Source organism: Antechinus flavipes, chromosome 1 (genome assembly GCF_016432865.1).
Source record: "Antechinus flavipes isolate AdamAnt ecotype Samford, QLD, Australia chromosome 1, AdamAnt_v2, whole genome shotgun sequence".
Lineage (NCBI taxonomy): Eukaryota > Metazoa > Chordata > Mammalia > Dasyuromorphia > Dasyuridae > Antechinus > Antechinus flavipes.
In genome coordinates, this window is record NC_067398.1 from 228,701,448 (window position 1) to 228,726,761 (window position 25,314).

Below are 25,314 nucleotides of genomic sequence, written 5' to 3' on the forward strand. Positions count from 1 at the left end.
TTACTTCCAATAGAGCAGTAATGAACTGAACCAGATACACCCAGCGAAAGAACTCTGGGAGATGACTATGAACTACCACATAGAATTCCCAATTTCTCTATTTTTGTCCGCCTGCATTTTTGATTTCCTTCACAGGCTAATTGTACACTATTTCAAAGTCCGATTCTTTTTGTACAGCAAAATAACTGTTTGGATATGTATACACATATTGTATTAATTTATACTTTAACATATTTAACATGTATTGGTCAACCTGCCATCTGGGGGAGGGGGTGAGGAGGAGGGGAAAAGTTGGAACAAAAGGTTTTGCAATTGTCAATGCTGAAAAATTACCCATGCATATATCTTGTAAATAAAAATCTATAATAAAAAAAAGATTCATCTCAATAATATATCAATTAATATGATAAGTTTTTTTCATTCACAAAAAAGTATTCCCAGAAAAATAAAACAAATGCAGAGCTAAGGATAGAATTTTTTTTGAAAGTAATTTAATATTATATAATACAATCCATTCATCCCAGATGAATGAGATACAACTAAAACATGACACTTGAGATGTTTTAAATCATAGGATAGAATTATAACAGCTTAATCAAATAATTGTATAGAGATGATTCATGTTGAAAACATTTATCTCCAAAAATAGTTAGATGTATTAGTTTCACAGTTCTTGAAAGAAACCCCAATGCTTCCTCAGATATTGTGCCATAATTCACTAAATTCATTGTTGCTACAGGTATTACAGAAGTTGTGATGGAACCATAGAGGCACACATATATTCAGTCAGACACAGAAAATACCATTTGTGACTTTTATATTAAAAGACAGTTATAAAATTCAAAGTATAAAGTGCAACAGCTAGACTGTAAAAAGTATGACTCTTCCCCCCCAAAGTGAGGGAGAATGTTTGTCACCACAGTAGACACACTTCCCCTTCCACAGGACACTAACAAAAGAACTACTTATAAATCTAAGAATAACATGGTCTCTTTGATTATATACTATAAATACAAAAATATGAAAGACTGGTTTAGCAAATATATGAAAGAGAAATTGCTCAAACAGTGAGAGATTAATGAAAGTCTGTAGGAAACATTTATAAAAAGATAATTCAGCTGGTTTTTATAGCTTATCAATTGGATTTGTTAGCACCCAGATAAAGCCCTTGTGTTGAAAGATTCAAACTTTGTTTTGGAAATAACATATTCTGAGTGGTTTTGCCAAAATAAGTCTTAGTCCTCACCAGCCCCATAGGTACAATAAGTGTATAAACCTAATTATTATATGACTGTTTTATTTCATGACTGGGCACAGTCAAAAAAGAATCTGTAAAATCAGAGCCCCTGGCACCAAGGTTTGAAAAAGCAATAAAAATGGCAGAAGACTGGGAGAAAAAGACCTAGATTCTAATCCAAAATCTCCCACTAATTTGCCATCTGACCTTGGAGACAAATTTTTCTCTCTCCTCTGGAAAAAGAAGGGGAAAATTATTCCCTAAGGTCTCTTATATAATGTTCTGTATTCTAGATGCTTTGGGCATGCTGCTGCAATGAGAGAAAAATAGGAAATATCTGAAAAACATAATAAAGCAAGTATTTAGTAACATGTAAGAGGAGTGAAGGACTTTCATGATGGACAAGGCAAATGGGTCACTAAGTTACAAAGAAATTTTTTTTGATCTTGCATATGATAAGAATTTCTACGTTAGCTTACCTCAGAAGAAGAAAATTTTTCCTAACCCTAAGGTACAAAACTGTCTCAACCATCATAGAAATTTTAGTTTATCCTTAACTGTGAACACTGTGATACTCATCACTATCAGTCATTTCATAAAGCTCCAGTCACCACAGAACTTTTTTCTTCTTTTAGAATGTCTCAATATAAAGGATAAGGACTAATTTCCAGTTCTAAATTCAACATTTAAAGTTATTTTAAAAAATCACACACACACAAATCTACTAGGGTACCTGACCCATTTTAAAAACAGAACACTCAATACTTTTCACATTTCAAATCCCAATACTTGTTGGACCATCTACATTGGATTCTGTACAAATTCTGACTGAAATTATTCACTAGTTGTGTCAAAAAGTATTGTTACAGCCCAGTTCTTGAATATTACGATCTTCACCTTCCCATGTAAAAATATATTTGTGGTTGCACATCATTTGATTAAAATGTCAGAGAAAATCTCAAAGACATGATTCTAATGGGTTCATTAGCTGTTATATCCAATGGAGTCAGAAGAATAAGTCTAAGCTATATTTGCTTTGTAGATCCAGTTCATACTAATCATGTTTTAAAAGGAAAATTCAACAATAAATCTTAAAACCTAGGGAGCTTAGATAAACACAGTGCAATTCAAAAGCTACCAAAAAAAATAATTTTATACCTATTTGTTTCCTATATAGCAAAGAATGAACTACTAAGTATGAATAAACAGATAAATAAGAGGTGATGACATAAAGACTGGTAAGTTTGACTTGTGATATCCCTTCCAGCTCTAAATCTATGAACTAATATCATTAGAGATCTACATGACAAAGAAAGTGATGTGTGCTGGTCATGTATTGTGAGTAAAGGCAGGCCCAAGCACTGACACAGGCATTTGTGAGATATTAAAGAACCAGAAAAAGGCCATAATAGATCCTCTTATACATATATGGAAGGATACCAACAAGAGTCACATGGAATGAAAAAGCATGAAACTTAGTGATGGGATATGATCATTAATGGATGAAGAAAGTACCTATAACCATGAGACCATGGACCTCGATTCTGTTCTGGATCTCTTTAACAAGTCACCATCCACAATGGCTTGCTGCTTGTAACAAAGCACAGAAATTTTAATAGACCCAATACAATCGACTTGCCTTGTATAAAGAGAGGGGAAAAGAGGATCCTAGAGCTAGCATCATAATTTTCAACCCCCCCCACTTAACTCCTGAAATATTCAATCACCTGTTAGCCTCCCAGTACCAACTCGTTTGTTCTTCTTTCCACCCCCCTACCTCTCTGCCCAAAGGGGGTTCTGAAAATTCTCACTGAATACCAAGTAAGGACAGCAACACATTTAGTCTTGGTGTGGTGGGGGTGGGGAAGCCTAAACATAGAGCCCTCAAGCAACAGTTTCAGAAACATTCTTTCCCCAAACCCTTTACCATCCATCTTAAGTCATGGAGCCTTTCCTTTTTTATAGTCCAGAGACATTTCATAGGCAGCATTTATGCCCATGAGAACATTCTTAGAGTTATCAGCTTAAGTTGTGAAAAATGAAAATACTTCCTATACCTTGGAGAGCTCTAGTTGTTTCTATTGTAAAGAATGGTTAGATGTGAAACAAATAAAACAATCAAATAAAAAACTTTTGAAAGCTCCCGTTCAAGGAATTTCTGACTTTGGCCTGAAGTGTGTCAGCAGCTAGATATAGAAAGTCAACCGGAAGCCAGTGTGTGACAGAAAATTCCAAATTGTCTCTTAGAGTAGCTTCATAAAATATATATTTGGCAATGGACTCTATTTGCCATTTAAGAACTTTTTAATCTCCTAAAACCTTGTGAGGGCTTCAACTTTGGATCCTGCATGAATTTTAAGAATAATGTCAACTAGCCTTGATGAGTAAATGCCATGACTTAGTTAGTTCTCTGGGATTTAATTGTCTGTCATGACAACACAAAGTATTTTCTGATCTTATAAAGATACACAACAATCCTCCTCCCCTACTCTCCCCACTCCCAACAGTGGAATGCCATGAACAAGGTAAGAAACACTCCAGTGAAATGAAAAAAAAAATTATCCCTGAGGTTGGCAACCAGTGCCACAAACCTTGCAGATATTTGTTGTTGTCATTGTTCAGTCGTGTCTGAGTCCTTGTGACCCCACTGGAGGTTTTCTTGGCAGAAATACTGAAATGGTTTATCATTTTACAGATGAGGAAATTGAGGTAAATAGGGTTAAGTGACTTGCCTAGGGTCACACATCTAAGTGTCTGAGGCCAGATTTGAACTTAGGAGATATTTGTGGACATTTGCTGGTTCCTGATTTATTCCAACAAAGAACAGGAGCAACTGAGTTCTTGGGGGTCTTTGTGGAATTGCAAAACTCAAAAAGAAGCATATTTGGAATACAGAAAGAGCAAGCCATGTTAGTGACACTTTTGAACACGTCTAAAGGATGCCTTGGTGAAACATCTATTATTGCTAGCTAGTTAGTGTTGTAGAAAGGGAAGCAGCAACTGTGTTACATGGGAACATAAGGGAAAGTCTTGTAGATTGTTAGAATCCAGAATACACTTGAAAACAAAAAACATTATCCTCTTTTGCAGAGAAGGAAAGAGAAAACCAGAGAGATTAGTAGCTTATCCGGGATCAGATGGCTCATAAAAATGAGACAACTGAAATCCAAAACCAGGACTTTCAACCTCATCTTTGATATTCTTTTCACTACAACTGTTCAATTAAGATTCTTTCAAATTCAATTGCCCTACTTAGGGGTTAGGGAGAAGAATTAAAGATGATCCTGAAAAGTGACTTTCCAAGGTGTTGCAGGATATTTCTGAGCACTTCAGGTTACTCTAAGCTTCACTTAAGAGATTATCCCAATATAAAAATCATCAGAGTTTAGCTTATCAGGTTTAATGTCAGTCAAATCCTACCATCCCTGCAAGAAAGGAGGGTAAAACTGCCACCAGTTATATTGCTGGGCTGTTGACAGCATAGCATATAGTAGGTGGTTGTACTACGTTGTATGGTATATTTATTATTCCTATTTATAAGATGAAGAAATTGGAATAAATGATCCTACAGGCTCCTAAGATTTCAAATCAAAGTGACCTTACCTAGAACTACTCTCGTTATTTTATAGAAGAGAAAGCTGAGAGCCAGAGATATTAGTGGAACTATTGTACTAACATTGTATGGTGTACATATCTATCATTCCTCTCTAGGACATGAAAAAATTTGAGTAATAGGAGCCTAAGATTTCAAATCAGAATGAGCCTTACTTAGAACTACCCTCCTTGCTTCCTAGAGGAGAAAACTAAGAGTCAGAGAGATTAGTGACTTACTTAGGGTCAAATAGTTAATAAAACTAGGAAAACTAAAATTCAAATCCAGGTCTTTTGACCCCACTTCTGGGATCCTTTCCACTACAACCATCCAGCTAAGATGCCTTCCAACACTAACATTTTATAAATCTATTCCCTTTGTTTTTCTACTGCTCTATGATTCTATAGCTTGTTTGTGTATTATGAGCTAGGGGAAAGGGATCAAAAGAGAAAAAAGGGATATGAAAGAAGTTGAGCTCATTTTAAAGAATAGTTGGATGATGATAACTTTTTCCCCATTAAGTTTGACCAAATATAGAAGATGAATCTAGGACTTTTAGCACAAATTATAAAAATTACTTCTAATTTTACTTAAAACCTAGGTTTTGTGAGATTTGTGATTAAAATCTATGACTTTCAGCATAAATAATAAAAAATATTTCTAACTTTACTTAAAATCTAAGTTGTGTAAAATATGATTAAAAATTAATTTCCTACAAGGTTTTTATATGACTCTTCCTAGACAGGTTTCCTCCCGTGAAAATCTCTGGAATAAAAATAGAGGTTTAGTCCAAGGGTACATTTGTTTGTCGATTCCAACCATAAGAATTCTGAAAAAAATAATGAATGGGTGGGACAGAGAAGGGAAGGAAGGTCTGCATTTAACAAACATTCCATCCCAAGAGTTGCTAGTCTTTTGCTTTGGTCTAACAAGACATGCTACTATCACAGTGTTTTAAGATTCACGAGCCAGTAGTAAGAACAGTGGGCATCTAAAAATAAAGCCTGAAAAAGCTAAAATCAGAACCAACCTAAATTCTAGTTGTCAGCATTTTCAGGCTTAAAAAAAAAACACAACCCCACACCAAAACGCAACCTTCCTCCTTTTTGAGAGAAAGGGGGGGATAAAAGCATTTCTTAAAGGAAAAAAAAAATGCATTTCTTACTATATACAGTCGAATCCTTTTGAGTTTCAACCATATAGGAGTGAAAAAACCCAAACAAATACAAAGAGGCTCAAGTCTCCCTAGCTGTCATGATCATTAACTAAGCACAGTTAAGTGAGGAAAAATAAATAGAAAAAATCCAAAGCTGCTGAACTTTACATCATGTGATCTTGACCGGAGATTTCTTGTTGGCACACAGGAGGGAAACATAGGGAACTCCTATAAAGGCCCATTTTTCACTGGGCCAGAATTTGATGACAGGACCTTGCTCTGGGATCTCTGAAGCAGCATCAAAGTATGCAAAGCAGACGCAACCCAGGTAGGCAGCCAAACAAATGAGGATGTGCCTGAAAAACAGATAAAGCCAAAAACCACAGTGTTAGATACAATATTAGCATTCAATAAATGTTTAGTGATTAATTGAATCTCCTTGCAAAAGCTTGATCTAGGATACTGTCACCATTTTAGGCCACCTTGTTGCTCTGTTCCTTGTTTGAGAATGTAATTACATGCTCTGATCCCTCTTAATTAGGAAGAGATGAAGTTATGGCTCTCCTACATAGCTGGAGAGCCCTGACCTGCTCAAGACCAACTTTTCTTCTGCTATATATTGAAAGTGACTCATTTATTCTCCATATTTGGAATGAATTTTAAAACAGAAAGGCTAAATTATGTAAAGAAAAAGGACCAAGAGTAGGTCCCAAGAGTTTGAAAATAGAGGTTGTGAGGAGGGAAAGGAGTTGAATACAGCTACTTTAATTCCAGACCTACCAGAAAATGAAACTCTTAACTCATGTCTGTCTTAAACCATGTTTAAAGAAAGCTACCTATTTTTAAAAGTTGTGAACATTTAGAGAAGATCTTTATTCTAAGAGCTCTTAATTCTTTTTATGGTCTTTTAAAATGAAAAATGTAAATAGCATAAATAGACTTATTTTCAAAGATGAACAAAAAAAGGAATAATCAGGTTAAAAGAGCTATGAAAAAACAGTCTCCTACATTATTGGTAGAGCTGTGAATAGATTCAACCATTGTGGATAACAATTTGTAATTATGTTTTCAAAAAAAGTCATTAAATTCAACATATCTTTTAATCCAGTGATCAACTCTTTGACATTATGTCGAAAAAATAAACACAGGTCTAACATATATCAAGCTATTCATAGCAAGACCTTTTGGAGACAAAAAAGGACTGAAAATAAAATTAATCTTCATTATCCATAGTCCTGCCAAACAAATAATGTTATATGAACATAAGAGAATTTTACTGATCAGTAAGAAATGACAAATATGAGGAATTTGGAAAAACACAGAAAGCATCATGTGAACTGATGAAGAGTGAAACAGACACACTTTTGGGATATTGATTCATCTATGTGTATAAGCATATGTATATTTAAGTTTATATATATGTATACACAAACAAGAATGAGTATCTATATATGCATATATGTGAGATAGTATCCATATATGTATGGGTGTGTGTACGTGTATGTGTGTGTTTCATGTGAAGAGAGAAAGAGACACATAGAGAATCTTAGTGCAGTTTTAAACATTGATAGCTTGAAAAGTTGGGGGAAAATGTGTATAATGATTCCAGCTATATACATTTTTAAAAATTACTAAATGGAAGCCAATATTACACATATTGGTAGATGCAGTTGTTACATTTGCTTGCTTAATTTTTCAGATGTTTCCATAATAACAAAACTACAAAAAAGGATTCAATTCTGGAATACAAATTCTCTTTGTATTTGTTTGGGTTTTTTCACTCCTATTCAAAGGAAAGGAAACATCCAGAAATGATAATAATGTTTTTAATTTAAAATTTTAAAATTAAAATAGGTGAGGAATAGGGCATGCATTTTAGAAATGGCATATATGTTTGTCTCAACAAGGCAAAGTAGGAAGTTACTGAAAAGTAACTGTATGATGGAAAGAAAAAGCCTCAATAAAACATTTAAAGGATCTATTAAGCATCCATTATTTGTCAGGCACTATGTACTTTACAAATATCTCCGTTGATCCTCAAAAAAGCCTGTGAAGTAGGTGCCATTATTACCCTTATTTTACAGTAGAGAAAATTGAGGCAGGCAGTGACTTGACCAAGGTCACCCAGATCTGAGATCAGATTTAATCTTAGATTTTCCTGACTACAGATCAGTAACTCTACTGTGCCCCCTGGTTGCATTATCACGTTAGCAACTCATCTATAATTTTAAATCTTAAGAGTTGATTGAGGATACTGAGAGATTATGTGAATTGCCCAAAACCACACAGCAAGTATATGTCAGAGGCAAGACTAGAACTCAGATCTTCCAGGTTAGTGACAATGACTCTACATGGCTTCAGCTTTAGACTAGCTGAATTTCCATAGCAAATTAGCAGAAGTTTGTTGGTGTTTTAAATTTTTTGCCTCAAATATAATTTTATTTACCAAATCTGTGTTTCCATTGATAATGTGAACTCCCAGTGTAAAAATTCTCTCTGCCGATGCAAACCAGCCCTCTGATAAGACTTACAAAACTCTTATAATAGAGTCCATTCATTCTTTCATTAGATAATTCATTTGTAAAGTAAAATAAAGAAAGGAGAGGTTATTTGTTCATGATCACACAACCAAATATGTATCAGAGATTGTCTTTCCAATTCCAAGAATAATGTTCTATCCATTAAAGCATATTACCAAGAGCAACATTCTATTCATTAAATCATATTGCCTTTCCAGGTATATTAATACCTAAATAATCATAAAGTGAAGTATCACTTTTACATATATTATCTTTGCTAATGTAGCAAGCTACACTACCAGGGTAGTATGGGCTTCTTATGTAAGATAAATGGTTATAAGCCAAATAAAAAGGAAATGGTTTCTATTACACTAAAATCTATGTGTAAATGACAACAACAATAAAAATGGAAAGAACAAAAATCAAAACGATCAAAATCAAATGATGGGAAATTATAATGTCCAAGTTTGATCCTAAAATGACCACAAATGAGGTGATATTTTGCCTGTTCTCCTTCAGGGATGTAGAACAATGCATATCATATTAGACTTCTTTCAATATAACTGGCTAGTTTTTGCTGGATTTTTCTTCTTCCTCTTTTTTTATTTTGTAGTAAAGAGAAGAATACAATGGAAAATATATGTGATATAAAAACAAAAGATATCTGTAAATACTCATTTTAAAAAACTTTGGTGTAAGTTTGTATGTAATTTAAGAATAATGTAATGTCTATACCATCTCCCAAATACAATTTTGTTCCATTAAGTTCTTGAACAATGGACTTTGGATTTCTATATTAGTACCTGTCACATTTTTCTAATCAGATCCTAAAAAGATTCTTCTGGGTTGATGGCAAGAGACTTAGAGAAGAGGATAAATTCACCTTCATCCCTATATTTCTCCACTGGCTTTCCCATTGTTGGATTTTATTTTGTCAATAAACAGATGTATGATCTTGGCAAAATCATTTAAGTTATCTGGGCCTCATCTATAAAATGAGAGCTCTGGATTAGACTAGCTTTAAGATTCCTTCTAGTTGGTATGCCTTTATAGGAGTTATATTTATTAGTCGGACCTCAGCCAGGTCATATACATATTACAGAAGATGTGGATTCCACTCAAGCAGAGCACTTTCCTGCCAAGGAGCAGTACAATTCATAGCCTATCTAAATTTCACATTGAAGATTAGCATTTTTGTACTTTTACAATTTGCCAAAAAGTAATGAAACTCAAAAAAACTTCTATATTTCACCCCCATTTCATGGCTCTGGTTGACCTGCACTGTTTTGATTTTTGTTTTTGTTGTTGTTATTATTTTAGTTCCTTTCTGGCTAAGCTGGATCCCTTGGGATCCATACTGCTATTTACACGATTTCCTGTTGCTGCTAAAACTGCTGCATATCTGACTTAGGAAAGAAGCCACTTAGTCCCTTCTGTTTCCCTGATTTGATGAAGTACCTTGTGAATCTGGCTTCTCCCATAGAATGGATAAACACATCCATAGCTGAAGCTTCTTTGGAAGAAAGTGAAAATATGGCAGAAATGGGCTTGGGGACCAACTGCACATAGATGAGACTTACCACACACAATGCAGATAGGGGAAGTTGAAGGAAGACCAGAGCTCACAAAAGGCCCTGTCACTGATCCAACAGAAGAGAGCTAGGGTCCACCAAAGACCTGAGAAAAGGCCTAATTTATATACCCGTACGTTGTCGCACCTCGGGGAGAAAAAAAAAAAAAAGATAACTTTTCAAAAGATAACACACCATCAGTCCTACTTTTGATTGCTATCACCTTATCCAAAATAAGAAAATTCCTTTTGATTTGTCTGTCTAAATAGATTAATGGAGATTTTGATTGCTGATATTTTATCAGTAATTAATTCACAGGGAAAAACAAACAAACGTATTCCCATCATTGCAATGAAATGTGTCAGCTTTTTCTTAGCTTCTCTTTCCCTTCACAAGATTCCCTATAGACTTAGAACTCTCAAAGGATTTCCCTGCATTTTCAGGAGTTACTTGTAAGAAACAGTTCCAATATTCCCATCCTAGTTGGAAGAGTGGGAACATTTTCAAAAAGATCTGCCAGCAAAAATTCTATTAAAATAAGTCTGAATGCACCACTAGAGTTATCAAAGCATTTAAAACTATGGATTTCCAATGAGTGTCATGAGCTTATGCTATTATTTCACATTAATTGAAATATATATCAACATAGAAAAATAAGCAAGACACCCTGCTATTAATCATTATCTGAGTGTCTGGATGATACTTTCTCAGACCAGTGGACCAGCAAAGAAGGCTCCTTGTTTGGCTACCACACTTTCAATAGACATTTTCTTGTGGGATCACACTAAAAACTGTCATGTATGTATCAAAATCTCCTTCTCTGAACCATCTTAAAGTGAGGATCACTGAGCAGTATCTGATGAAAGCTTCTACAAAGGCTGAAAGATTGACTGGAACAATATACAGCATAAGACAAAAGTAATGTTAAATTCTAGTCATTTAAAATGTGAAATAATCTTTGAAATTTTGGGGTTTTTGTAAGTTTGTGGCCTTTATATTTCAAGAGTTTCTAAAATTTAAAACTTAAATCTTAGTAAAGATTTTTGGGATGCTCTTATGTACAAGATAAATATAAACTAGTTATTCCTTCCATATCATAAGGAGTTAGGAATGCTGTGCTCTCTTGAGTTAGAAAATCCACATAAAATTTTTGGCTCTCCCTTGATCCCAGGAAGAAGTCTGAATTATTATAGTACTAAAAGATAAAATAGTATGCATATATTTTATGCATTTCAGAGTTTCTAAACTTCTGTGTCATCTGTTGGCCTTTGCAAGTTGTCTGAAGCTTTTTCAAAACTCCCCCCAAAAAATTCCCATTTAATTTGTTGTGCTAATCTGCAATATATCAAAACCTCAATGGGAAAATATCTGAGTTCAAATCCTGCTTCAGACTTGCAAGCTATGTGACCCTGGACAAGACACTTAACCTCTACTTCAGTTTTCTCATCTGTAAAATGTAAGGATCAAATAGGATAATATTTCTAATATGTTTGGCACATAAGAGCTGCCTAATAAATGCTCATTTCATCCTTCCTCTTCCTATCACAATTGGGCCATAGAATGTGGGAAAGGAATTAAAGTAAAATGAGGTGAGAATGATAAATTGTAAGGGGCTTTAAAAGCCAAAGAAGCTTATATTTTATCCTAAGAATAATGAGGATTCACTGGAGTTTACTGGGTAGACAAAACTAATGGGAAAAAAAAAAAAAAACAGATTTACACCTAAGGAAAATCAGCTTGATGAAGAAGGTTTTGAAGTGGAAATAAATGAAAGGCAGGGAGACCAATTAGGATACCACTGAAATAGTCTAGACAAGAAGGAATGAGAGTCCCATTGAAAGTGATACCTATAAGAATAGAGAGAGTGAACTGGATAGGAAAGTTGTAGCTAGTATTTATATAGTACTTTGAGAGTTGCAAAGCATTTTATAAAATGTCATCTGATTTTCACAACTTTGGGAAATAGGTACTATTATTATCCCCATTTTACAGATGAGGAACCTGAAGCTGAGATGAAGAAGGAAGAAGGAAAAAGGGAAGGAAAGAAGAATGAAAGGCAGGAAGGAAGGAAGAAGATAGAAAAGGAGGGAGAGAAGGGAAAGAAGGAAAAATAAAGGAAAATGCTAAGGATATAAATGAAGCATTTTTTTTTAATTCACAGAAGAAAACAGAGGGAAAGACAAACAAATGAACCAACTACTGTCAGCCTAGGTCTTTCTGATTCCAAGTCCATTATTAGACTTTATAATTAGGGACAGGATTATTAAATAAGTATGTATTTTTCCTTTTGAAAGATCAGAGAACTGAATAATTTTCTTGACTTAACTAAAACAATCTGTTCTAACCATTTTCTTCCCCCTCATTTTAGGATTTTCTTTTAAAATGCTTTCCCTTTTTCATCCTTTTGGAGGAAAAACTAAATTACAAGTTTTAAAACATAGCATTTGACTCACAGATAAAGACCAAAAGAAATTAGACACTTTGGATTATGCTTAAATTCACTGAACAATTGAACAAACCAGGCCCTCTGCACAGCAAAAGTTTGGGAGGGAAAGTCTAATTCAAATGTCTATATGAACAGTTTAATTCTATATTAGGATAGTAGCTTCATTTTTTCCCTTTCTTTTAATGCTCAGAGTTGGTGACTGTACGCTCAATTCCCATAAATACAACTTAGTTTCTGCAGTGAGAAAATCTCATAGCCACAGATGGCACTCTTTCCAGCATCAGGTTGACCATGAATGAAATCATTTTAATTAGTTTGTTTTTTTCATGGACTATTAAGAAGCTGATTGACAGCTCAGCTATCCAGAAAATATAACAGATCTTGGCAAGGTTCTTCTGTCCCTTTCTTCTTGAGACACAAGATATCCAGACAACAATCTAAGAAGATGCAAGATGTGCAACAGTGCCAAGAAATAGCAAAATAAACATTATGAAATCCTTAGACTGCTACCTTAAATCTTTCTTTTTAAAAAACCAGGAGTTGGGGTAGCTAGGTGGTACAGTAGATAGAGCATCAGTCCTAAAATTCAGAAGGACCTGAGTTCAAATTTGGTCTCACATACTTAATACTTCCTAGCTGTGTGACCTTGGGCAAGTCACTTAACCCCAAATGCCTCAGGAAAAAAAAAAAGAAAGAAAAGAAACTAGGAGTAAGGACTCCCAGCTATGATCTGGGCATATGCTACTATGGCAGGACAACAAGCTTTCTATAAATGCAAGCATTCCTAAAATAATTTTAAAATTAAAGATTGTTTTTTACATGTAATTAGAGGGGGGAATAAAATGTTATTTTTTTTAAATGAAGTAATCTTAACTGATGAAAAACCAAGATGACAATTTACATAGTGGCCCCCAGAAATGTAAGGGAAAACAACATTGAAAAATGTCAAAACTGTGACCATTACAATGCCCAATCTTGACTTCAGAGAACTGGTGATGAAATATGTCTCATTCCTCTAAGCAGGGAGGCAGACTGTAAATACAGAATGAAGCCCAGGTTGTACAATATAGCCAGTGTGTTCATTTGTTTTGCTTTTTAATTACAAGGGAAAGTAGTAGTCTTTGAGAAATATAGATACAGCTCTGATTAAGACAATGATCCATGACCCATGATGAAAAATGTCATCCACCTCCGGAGAGAAGATTGATTAAACTTCAAGTGCAGACTAAAGCATATTTCTTCCTTTTTGTTTTTCTTGCTTTTTTATCATGGTTAATATGGAAACATATTTTTTATGATTTCACATGTATAATGGATAGCAAATTGTTTGCCTTCTCAATGTGGGGGGGAAGGCTATAGGAAGGAAAAGAATTTGTAGAACAAAATTTTTAAAAAGAATGTGGGGAAAAAAAGAAAAATCAACCACATAAAAAGGATCAATAAAATATATTTTAATTATCTTAGATGGGAATATATTATTTGACATTCTAAGTAAGAAGCTGCGCTAACTTCTCTCTATTGGAGGACCTGAATTCTTTTCCCAAATACCCAAACACAAACACAGACGCACAAATTCTTTTTTGTCACTTTTTAACAAGAGGAGGAGAAATGCAACTTAACCCCTCTGTTCTTCAGTTAACTCATTTAATTTTAATAAAGAGGTTAGTCTATGTAACCTTAGTAATAGAAAAAGAATTCTTTATCAGTACCTAAAATCTGTCTTACCTACTTTTGTATTATCCTATATATTAACCACAGTCTTTTATTATGTGTTAACTTGCAAAACTGGTAGAGATATTTTTCTCAAATATTCAAGGCCACTGTCAATCTTTTCCTTAGGTTCTATTAAATACTTCCTTTCAAAAGTCCGGGGGTGTATGCTTCAGACATTGCTGCATGTCACATGGGTGCTGTAATCTCCTTTGGGCAAATTATAAACTACAACCCAAACTTCTCTTCTACTCAATGTCACTTGCCAGGGCTATAGATTAAGGAGTAAGCACCAAAAGTGTCCTTAAAACCCCTTTTCTCTCCTTTTTCCTGACCTCATCAAAGCAAGCCGATTTGTTTCCTGTCTGAAATATGGCACCTTAAGTCTGTAACTATATATACTCATCGAAGCTTTGGGATCCACTGCTCTGAAAAAGGAACGAATGACCCCACTGCAGAGTTGCTTAAATTAAACTTGAGCAGTCGACCTTCTATCAAAGAAGGAACTCTTGTTTGTTTAGAGCTAGGCCTTCAGAGTGCTTGACTGCTACTCAAAGCAGCCCACCCAGGAGAAAGTGATGTGCAAAGAAAAAAATTGCCTTTTCTTCTCCAAGTTGTACTGAATTGGGAAAGAAGAAAGATACATTCAAGTTAATATGAGTTAAATAATAACTAGCATTTATATGGTATTTTTAGGTTTATAAAGCATTTGTATAAATTATAAGTCAATATACAACATGACAAATATGGAAATATGTTTAAATGAATTGCAAATATTTAATCTGTATTAAATTGCTTGCTGTATTGGGAAGTGGGGAGGTAAAGGAAGAAGGGAGAAAAATTTAGAATACAAAGTCTTATAAAAATGACTGTTGAAAACCATCTTTACATGTATTGGAAAAATAAAATCCCACTGATAATATGTTTTTACAAAAGAACACAAATAAATAAATAAATGAAATTTTGACTGATCCTCACAACAGCCCTGGGAAGGAGTTTTTATTATCTGCATTTTACAGATGAGGGAACTAAAGCAGGCAGAAGTTAAATGATTTGCTTACACAAGCTAGTTTGGTATAGCTTAAGGGTCTATCTGGCTGCATTTGAACTCGGGTTTTCCTGATTCCACATCAAATGCTCTATCTAGTATACTACTTTGCTGCCTCCCCCAGGGTCTAGAATAGATATATTTGATTTGGATGGTGATGAACATAAAATGCATTTGGAAAATTAGGCCCGTAAAAAGAGAAGCACTGTCACAAGAGACTTAAAAAAAATTTACATACAGTTTGCATCTGGAAGAATCTAAACATGCTACAAATGTAAGAATTTCAAGTTTGTGATGAGCTACAACTATAGAAATCTTTTAGTAGCAGTTTGCTTGGGAAAAAAATTAGAATTAAGAAAATAATTCACCAAAACATTTCATATTCTATCCTCTTCATACACAAATTTGTTTTCCATTTTCATTCTTCTTTTATCCTTTTTCTAGTTTCTTTGAGGCAGAGGGTTTTTTTTTATGATTTCTTTTTAATTCTTTCACAAATTACCCTTTATTTAAACTTTTGCATAAAATCTACAGTTTCAAGGTAATATATTTTCTATTTATTTGAAATTACCTCATATACTCCATTATATATAACTATGTTAAGCTGGCTCTAGGCCAATTAATCCACAGATTTTTTTAATGTTACTTCAGAATTGTCATCTGTAAGATCTCTAATGTGTGCTCAGTAACAAGTACACAATAATATTTTATTTTTCCAAATACATATAAAGATAGTTTTCAACATTTATTTTCGTAAACTTTATGTTCTAAATTTTTCTCCCTCCTTCTTTTATATCCCCAAGCAATCTAATATAGATCAAATATGTACAATCCTTTTAAACATCATGTGCTTTTTCTTTTTCTATTTTCTTTTGTATTTAGAAATGCTTGTTTTCTTTGATGTTTTTAAATTTAAAATAAAATAAAATAAAATTTCTACTAAATGAGTTATCATTTTATTTTTTTAGTTAACAAGAGGAAATTTATTTAGCCATAGTATGGAAACATTACCCAGCAAAGATACAGCATTGATTCAGCTGGATGCTGCTTCCTACTCTTTGGAGCAATAGTCTGAGGCCTCAGGATGGAGCTAGTTACTCTTTCCGCAGTAGATTTTGTACTCAGGCTAAAAGGGAGCTAAATCAGTGGTTATGGTTTTAGTGCCTTCCTGGGCTAATTATGTATCAAGGATAAATTCAATATCTTTAAAAATGTTTTTTAAATTATCTTTCCTTCTCACTGCCTCTCCCCCCAAATAAACAAGCAAACCCTCTCAAAATAAACACACATAAATAAACAAAACAGACTTCCATACTGGTCAAGTCCAAAAATGCATGTCTTATTGGAATTTAAGTATATCACCTCTCTGATAAGAAGGATGGAAACCTCTACTTTTCTTAGAAAAAAAATGGCAGAATGAGTCAGACTCATGTTCAAATAAAATTTACATATATCAAGATGCCACATTACAAGAATTAATACCAGGAGAAACTGAATGAATACTCTCTCTCCTCCTTTTCCTCGTCCTTAACAAGCATTTGTTTAGTATTTATTATTTACCAAGAACCCATTCCAGACTTATTCAGGTACCATCCAGTGAGACACTAGGATGCCCTGAGATGGGACTGGAGGATTGATCAGATTATAGGGAGTGTCACACAAACCATTCATCAAATTTTTCTGCCCCAGATAGAATCCAAGAGATAGAATCCTTTTCTATATTCATATTTTAAAGCACATATGGAAAGGTTACTCACCTTTTCAGTTCTGCAATGAGCAGTGCTGTACAGGGAATGCCCAGGGTCATCAGAGAGATATTATTGATGGCCGGTTTCACAAATGCAAGACAAGTGGTGACTCCAGACAGCACACAAACCACAGCTTTGAACCTACCCCTAAAAAATTGAAAAGGAAATTTATACTCAAAGATTTCTCAGTTTTTGTTTGTCTAGGAGGACACACAACTAAATATCCAAATATAAGAACTAAGGAGACTTATATTGCATGACAGCTATATTTACAAAGAATAATTTTTAGTAGAGGAAAACCTTCTCTCTCTCTCTTTTCTTACGTTCTCTCTCTCTCACTCTCTCTCTCTCTTTCTCTCTCTCTCTCTCTCATACACACACACACACACACACACACACACACACACACACTAATTCTCTAAGTTAAAAGAGACTTTGGACAACCTATATTTGGCCAAGAATCCCCTTTATAGCATATCTATAAATCAGAATCATTCAATACAAAAACTAGAATGAAGGTTCCCTGAGTTTGAGGAATTTTAAGTGAGGAAGAGATTTGATCAGTTTCTCCTACCCATTTCAATTCTTTCTGACAAATGGATAACCCAAGCATGTGATAATCCTGAGAGTCCAAACTAAGGAGAGGAAAAGTACAAAAGAGACTCGTTAAAAGATAGCATCTACAGCTAACTGGATGTAGGAATGGGATGCTACAAATCTACCCCAGATTGGAGGAGATGGTGTGGCAATCCCCCAGATTGGGTAGTGTGGCAACGTCATATCTAACATTCTAGATTTCCTATTTTCTATAGGAAAAAAAAATCTCATCTTTAACACATGTTAGAGATGATGATTGCTGAGCAAGATGTTTTTCTGCTTCCAGATCTCCACTTTGGGATTTTTGAGCAGAGTACTTTATTTGACAGCTAGGTAGTACGGTGGATAAAGTGTCAGTCTTAGAGTCAGGAAGACTCATTTTTGTGAGTCCAAATTTGACCTCAGATATTGTGTGACTCTAGGCAAGTCACAACCCTGTTTGCCTCAGTTTGCCTCCAAAATGAGCTGGAAAAAAAAAGGGCAAATCACTCCAAAGTCTGCTGAGAAAACCCCAGATGGGGTCACAAAGAGATGGACATGACAGAAATGACTGAACAATAACAGAAAATTATTACTGCCAAATCATCCTGTACTTGCATTAGTACTGTGCTGTTTCACTAATTAAATCTTCCAGGTCTTTTTCTAATGAGCTGCTATCTACCTATAACTTCCCCTCCCCTTTATATTAGCAAAGTTGATGGGGTTTTTTTTGTTTCTTTGTTTTGCTGAGACAACTGGAGGTAAGTGACTTGACCAAGGTCACACAGCTAGGAAGTGTTAACTGTCTGAGATCATATTTGAACTCAAGTTCCCCTGATTTCAGAGCTGATCCTCTATCTACTGTGCTATCTAGCTGCCTCCCAAAGTTGATGTTTTTAAAAATCACTATTAAACTTTACATTATTTGATTTATCCTCTTTCTTCCAGGTTCTTAAGACCTTTATGGATCCAAACTCTTAATGTAATTTCTTAGATATCCCTCCCAATCTGAGAAATTCAAAAAACATTCCACTAATATAGTAAGAATTTCTACATGTTATAAACTCTACAATGAGTTTATCAATTTATAATATGCTGCCTCTCGCATGCACACCTCCCAGAGTCCTTTATTTTAGAACTATATAGCTTTATTGAAACTTCTGATATTCCTCAATCAAATTCATATGCTTTTTCTAGCTGGTACTTTTGAAAACTCTTAGTAAATAGTAAAATAAGGCAGGTTCAGAGGTGCGCTTAGAGGTACAAGGTTCCCTATCACAATCTAAACCAGATGTTCTTAATTTATTCAGGGCTTTCATACCCCTATGGTCAGCAGCACTTCAAAAAAATTTGATACATTTTTATTTCTTATTTATTTTTTTTAGGATGGCACACACATACAAACTTCTAAAAGTAGTTCAGCAACGTAGCATAAAAAGTAATATTTTTCCTATTCGATTATGTTATGGAAAATTTGTTTTATTTCTTAAAATTTGGCAAATAAATAATTAAAAAGGCTATTGCCTGATAATCCGAGCAATCTTACATTCAAGCAGTTAACCATTTACTAAAAGGAAGAGCATTTCATTCACTAAAACACTATTTTAAACACTATTTATGAAATTGAAGGAGGAACCCTCCCCCTAAAGGAAGAGATGCATTATTTCCTTTGACCAAGAGAATTGAAAATTTCTGGCACAAATTACTTCAGGGAAACAAATGTAGAAAACATTCCATTAAACAGAAATGAAAGTTCACTGAGTTGTCAAAATATGAACTTACACCAAGCTGTTTCTCAAAAGGAAACAGAAACTTTTAACAACAAGATAGAGAAAGCCCCTCTTTAAAAAGATGGAACTTATCAGAAATTTCAAGGCTGATCCCTCAGAAGGAAAAAAAAAAGACCTGCAAAAACCTCATGGGACTTTGCTCTTTCAGTCAATCAATAAGCATTTATTAAACTCTTGCAATGAGCCCATTGCAATTTAATTTAAATAAATCACCTAAATCCATTATTATTGTTAAATTTAAATTATTTAATTTAAATAAATTAATAAAAAATAAATTTAAAAGGGGGGGGAGAGAAACAGTCTTTGTCCTCAAGGAGCTTACATTTTAATGGAGGAGAAAACATTTATACATTAAAATACAAGCAAACATACATATACATACATAAATAGTATAATCGTATAGAAATTATATATAATTAAATATAACTATATGGATAATAGATGATTGAATATAATATACATGCACATATCATATCATATGGATTATATGACATATATAGTATTGGTTTATATAATCCAAGTGCTCCCTGGTTCTCCTGGCTTCTTTCAAGTTTCAGATCAAATCTCAGCCTTTTCAAGAGGCCTTTCCTAATCTCCTTTAATGCTAGAGCCTTCTTTCTGAGATTACCTCTGATTTCCCTATCCATATCTTGTATGTATTTAATTGTCTGCATTTTGTTTTCCCCTCATCAGAATGTGAGTTCTCCGATGGAACCTGTTTTTGCCTTTCTTTGCATTCCCAGAACATAGCACAGTTCCCAATGCATAGTAGGTATTTAATGAATGCTTATTAAATTGTTGAATTATGGAAGTTCCCCACTGGCGCTAGGGAGGGAGAAGGGTAAAAAGAAAAAGAAATCAAAGAAACTGCTTAACCTCCATGGTAGTCTGCAACTTCATAAAGAAAAACTGATAAATAATTATTTTCTTTGAGGGAACTTTCTAAGTGTCTAACCTCTACCACAGTAATAAATTAGACACCCCTGGGAGTTGCAGTAACTCTTGGCTAAGTCTGCTTCCAGGATTATTTGGCTTTTTTAAGTCCAAAAGATTATATCTAGAAACAGGTTAAGAAAGGGCATTGTGATCACAAGCCCAAAAGAATAACTGGACACTTTAGTCTCAATGTTTAGGCAATGGGAAAAACTGACTCAACATGAGTTGGAATTATACAAGGCTTGTTAAGGTAATTGTTTGCAAAGGGGTACACTTATGTTAAGCCAAACTAAACAACCTTAAAAGAAAGTTGAGAGACTCTTTCCCCAGTTAATAATGCCATAAAATCCATTTGGGATTGGGCTTTAAAGAATGTGGAAGCATCGTTGTTGGGCAGAATGTTCAGCCAACGGAGACATTAGCTTTGTAAAGTCATTTTTTTGCAACGTGTAGAAAATAAATGTCACAATGTCACAAATTAACCTATGAATCACTGTAAGATCTTCATTTCTGACCCCCTCAGCACACTCTAGAACAGAGACCAGATCCTGAGAGATTTTTTTTTCTAAGAACAAGGAAAATGTAATTAATTCTAAAATAATTAGATAGCTTATATTAAAGTACCCTGCATCCAGATACATGATAGTCCCATATTTGAGCCTATTGATTAGCAAATATTTGTACCCAATTCCTGTTTCCTATATGAAATCTAATTCTACAAAAAATCCAAGTATAACATTTTGGAATAAAGCAGCCAGTGTTTCAAGCTGGCATGTAAAGGAAACTGATTCTAAAAATGAGATTTTTCTTTTAGGGAGTGAAGAAGCATTCACTATCACCCTGTTCAGAAAGAAGCAGCATATTAGAGCACTGGTCTTGAATCTAGGAAAACCTGGCATCACGTACACCATGTCTTAACATATACTAGCTGTCTGAACCTGAGCAATGTCATTTAATTTTCCAGTGTTCTATGCAAAACTGTAAGTGGTAGAGAATGTGCCAACTTTCAGTGGCAGAAGGCAGCTAGATAGAAGATCTAGCTAGATCATGGAGCCTAGAGCCAAGAGATACCTGATTTCAGATTTTGTCTCAAGATACTTAGCCAGCTATGTGACCCTGACCAAGTCAATTCCTATCTCCCTCAGTTTCCTCATCAGTAAAATTAGGAGAATAATAGCACCTATTCTTTCAAGGCTGTTATGAGGCTAAAATGAGATATTTGGAAAATAGTATTATGCAATCACAAGGTTTATTTATCATTTTTATCATCATCATCATCATCATCATCATCATTATCATTAGTAGTAGTAGTAGTAGTAGTGGAAACAGCTAGATGGCTTAGTGAATAAAGTGCAGGACATGCAGTCAGGAAGACCAGCCTGAGATACTCACTAACTATGACTTTGGCCACTGGAGAAGGAAATGGAAAACCACTCTAGTATCTTTGTTAAAAAAAAATGTATTGGCAGATTATAGTCTATGTGGTCACAAAGAGTCATACACAACTGACTAATAGTACTAGCAGTAGTAATGTTTTTGTTAATATTACACACATATAATATACATATATTCATATCTATCTATACACAATTTCCCAAATGAATCTATTTCTTGCTCTATCAGGCTGTCTTTTCAATTCTTTTGGAAATGATTCTAGGAAGGGACTTTTTAATCACCTCAAAATAAGATCTTCTTTTATATCTTCAAGTAGAAGCCAAATAATTAACTGACTCAGGTAGAAAGAATGACTACATATCATGGTAAGGTTTCCCTTCATGTTTGGGCTAGGCTAAATGCCTATTGAGATCCCTACCAGCTCTCAAATTCTATGATTCTGTGAAATTTATCTGCTGCACTGTAGTTTTTGAAAAGTGGCATTCAAATACTGGGTCTATTTTTTTAATTAATTGTTTTTAGAAGTTTTACATATATTTGTATATTTATTCTAAAAGTATTCATCAGTTCCCAACTTAAATAAAGACATAACTGGGGGACTATGTGATGTGTCACAAGGAGCCATAAGTATACAGGCTATAATAGGAGTTTAATAAATGCTCCATTGATTGATATGTCTGGAATCAAAATTCCCTATGGAAGGTACAAAAAGCCAGGTGGTTCAGTAAGAGGCTTGGTTTGGGTCCTAATGATATCTTCTTAAGGAACTTTGAAATTCTTTTAATATGAATAACTCTAACAACACACCTCAAGGCATGACTGAATTAACCAACCCCACCTAGAATTTATTGAAGTTGAGGCATTCTTACTTAGATAACAATCAGTGCTAACAAAGTCCAGAGCTGTACCCTTCCATTGGATCTTTAGGAACGATTAGGAGATCCAAAAGGACTGAGATTCTGAATTCTGACCTAGGGTGCAGCAAGCTAACACAATTGGATGTCCAAACTAAGTTTGGCATTGATATAATGTCCTTCTGGGAGCAAGGATTACTAGGTTGCCTAAGGAAGGGCAAACAGGTTCAAGTTAGAAACATGAGAGTCAAAGCACTCAGAAAATCAGAAGGGTATCAGGCCTGTGAGTACTCCCACCCCTCACATCCAAACTGGCAAGATAGAGAGATGCAATCTTAAAAAAAAAAAAAAAAAAAAAAAAAAGTAGCAGGGGATAAAGTCTTCAACCCTAGGACAGAAATATAAGGTTCACAGTAAATGGATAGAGAATTGTATTAACTATGTATAGGCTTGGGTAAAAGTCCTTTACATTATTTCTTTAACAGGTTAAATAAAAAAATCTGTAAATGGTATTTTGCTAGTCTTGAAACAGAAGTCTTCCTTTCATTTTGAAGACCTAGACAGAAACTAAATTCTGATATTCCCAGGGGAAATCCTGAGTAGAGAAAAAAGGTAGAAAAATTTTTGCAAGATGTACCTAAGATTGAAATTGGCCCAAGCAAACTTTAGTTCTATTTTTGAGCCATAGTTCTTCCACTAGACTACAAGCAATTTGAGTTCAAGGATTGTCTTTTTTGCCTTCTTTTTATCACCACCATGTAGCACAGTACTGGCAAATAATCAGCAATTAATAAATGCTTAGAGACTTAACAGAAGTAGAATAGATTAAGAAGAGGTATCAAGAATGCACAAAAGAACTAAACAAGAAAAATCTTAACTTTACCAGTGATCACTATGATGTGGTCACTATAGAGTCAAAGATCTTGGACAATGAAGTCAAGAGAATCTTAGAAAATATTGCTAACAATAAGACTAGTGGAGGTAATGGAATTCCAGCTGAGCTATTTAAAATTCTAAAAGATGATGTTGTTAAAGTGCTACATTCATGGCAAGGAACCGGAAACTGAGTGAATGCCCTTCAGCTGGGGAATGGCCGAATAAGTTATGGTATATGTATGTTATGGAATATTATTGTTCTATAAGAAACGATCAGCAGGATTATTTCAGAAAGGCCTAGAGAAACCTACATGAACAGATGCCAAGTGAAGTGAGAACTAAGAGAACAATGTACATAGCAACAGCAGGATTATATAATGATCAACTCTGATGGACATGGCTCTTTTCAACAATGGAGTGATTTAGGACAATTTTAATATACTTGTGATGAAGAGAATTGTCTGCATTCTAGAGAGAGGATTGTAGGGACTGAATTTGCATCACAACATAATGTTTTCACCTTTTTTTGTTGTATGCTAGCTTTTTTTTTTCCTTTTTGATCAGATTTTTCTTGTGCAGCATAATAAATGTGGAAATATATGTGGAAGAATTGCATATGTTTTACTGGATTGCTTGCTGTCTAGGGGAGAAGGATGGAAGAAGGAAAGGAGAAAAATTTAGAACATGGAGTTTTGTAGGGGTAAATGTTTAAAAAAAATTATCTTTGCATGTATTTTTAAAACAAAAAGCTATTATTAAAACAAATAAATAAAATGCTGCACTCATTATGCCAGCAAATTTGGAAAACTCAACAATGTCCCCTAGATTAGAAAAGGTCAGTTTATATCTCAATCCTAGAGAAGATCAATTCCAAAGAATGCTCAAATTACCCAAGAATTGTGCTCATTTCATATTCCAATAAGATTCTACAAGCTAGGTTAATATGTGAATCAAGAATTACTAGGTGAGCAGGATAGTTTTCAAAGAGGCAGAAGAATTAAAGACCAAGCTGCTAGAAAAACATCTATTCATCTATTTCTGCTTCATTGACCACACTAAAGCTTTTGAGTGTGTGGATCACAACAAAATATGGCAAGTCCTCAAAGACTTGCCTTAAAAATGTTTGTAATAACTCTTATTGTGGTAGCAAAAAATTGGAAAAGGAATGAATGCCCATCAATTGGGGAATGGCTGAACAAGTTGTGGTACATGAAGGTAATGGAATATATTATTTTATTTTTTAAAATGATGAACAAGAGGATTATAGAAAAGCATGGAAAGATTTACACGAGCTGATGCTGAGGGAAACAAGCAGAACCAGAAATACATTGTACACAATAACAACAAGAATGTGCAATGATCAACTATGAAAGGCTTGGTTCTTATCAGTGGTTCAGTGATCCAAAGCAATCCCAAAAGACTTTGGACAAAAAATTCCATCTGCATCCAGAAAAAGGACTAAGGAGACTGAATGTAAATCAACACATGCGATGTTCAGTTCTTTTTTCTGTTTTTTTTTTTTTTTTTTTAATCTCTCCCATGGTCTTTCCCTTTTGTTCTGATTTTTCTCTCCCAACATGATTTATAAAGCAACGTGTATTAAAAATAAATAAATGTACTACAATTTTTTTTTAAAGACTTAAAGATGGGAATACCTGATCATTTTACTTCTCTCCTGACGAACCAGTATGTAGGTCAAGAAGCAATAGTCAGAACTGAACATGGAACAAATGATTGGTTTAAGATTAGAAAAGAAGTACAAGGTTGTATATTTCACTTCTTTTATTTAACTTATATGCAGAGTAAATAAAGTGAAATGCAAGACTAGATGAATCAAAAGATAGAATTAAGGTTGTCAGG

The 25,314-nt window shown here is 34.3% G+C and overlaps 1 protein-coding gene across 1 annotated transcript in view; it reads right to left on the reverse strand.

Moving 5' to 3' along the window:
* Positions 1 to 701: 701 nt before the first annotated feature.
* Positions 702 to 25,314, reverse strand: part of ACER2 (alkaline ceramidase 2) — a 33,356-nt gene continuing 8,743 nt past the window's right edge. Inside the window, exons 4-6 of the mRNA XM_051997413.1 lie at positions 17,037 to 17,174; positions 10,085 to 10,222; positions 702 to 6,341 (exon numbers count right to left, since the gene is read on the reverse strand). Of these exons, the coding sequence (XP_051853373.1) occupies positions 6,155 to 6,341; positions 10,085 to 10,222; positions 17,037 to 17,174 (463 nt within the window). The 3' untranslated portion in view covers positions 702 to 6,154. The remainder of the gene's footprint in view (positions 6,342 to 10,084; positions 10,223 to 17,036; positions 17,175 to 25,314) is intronic.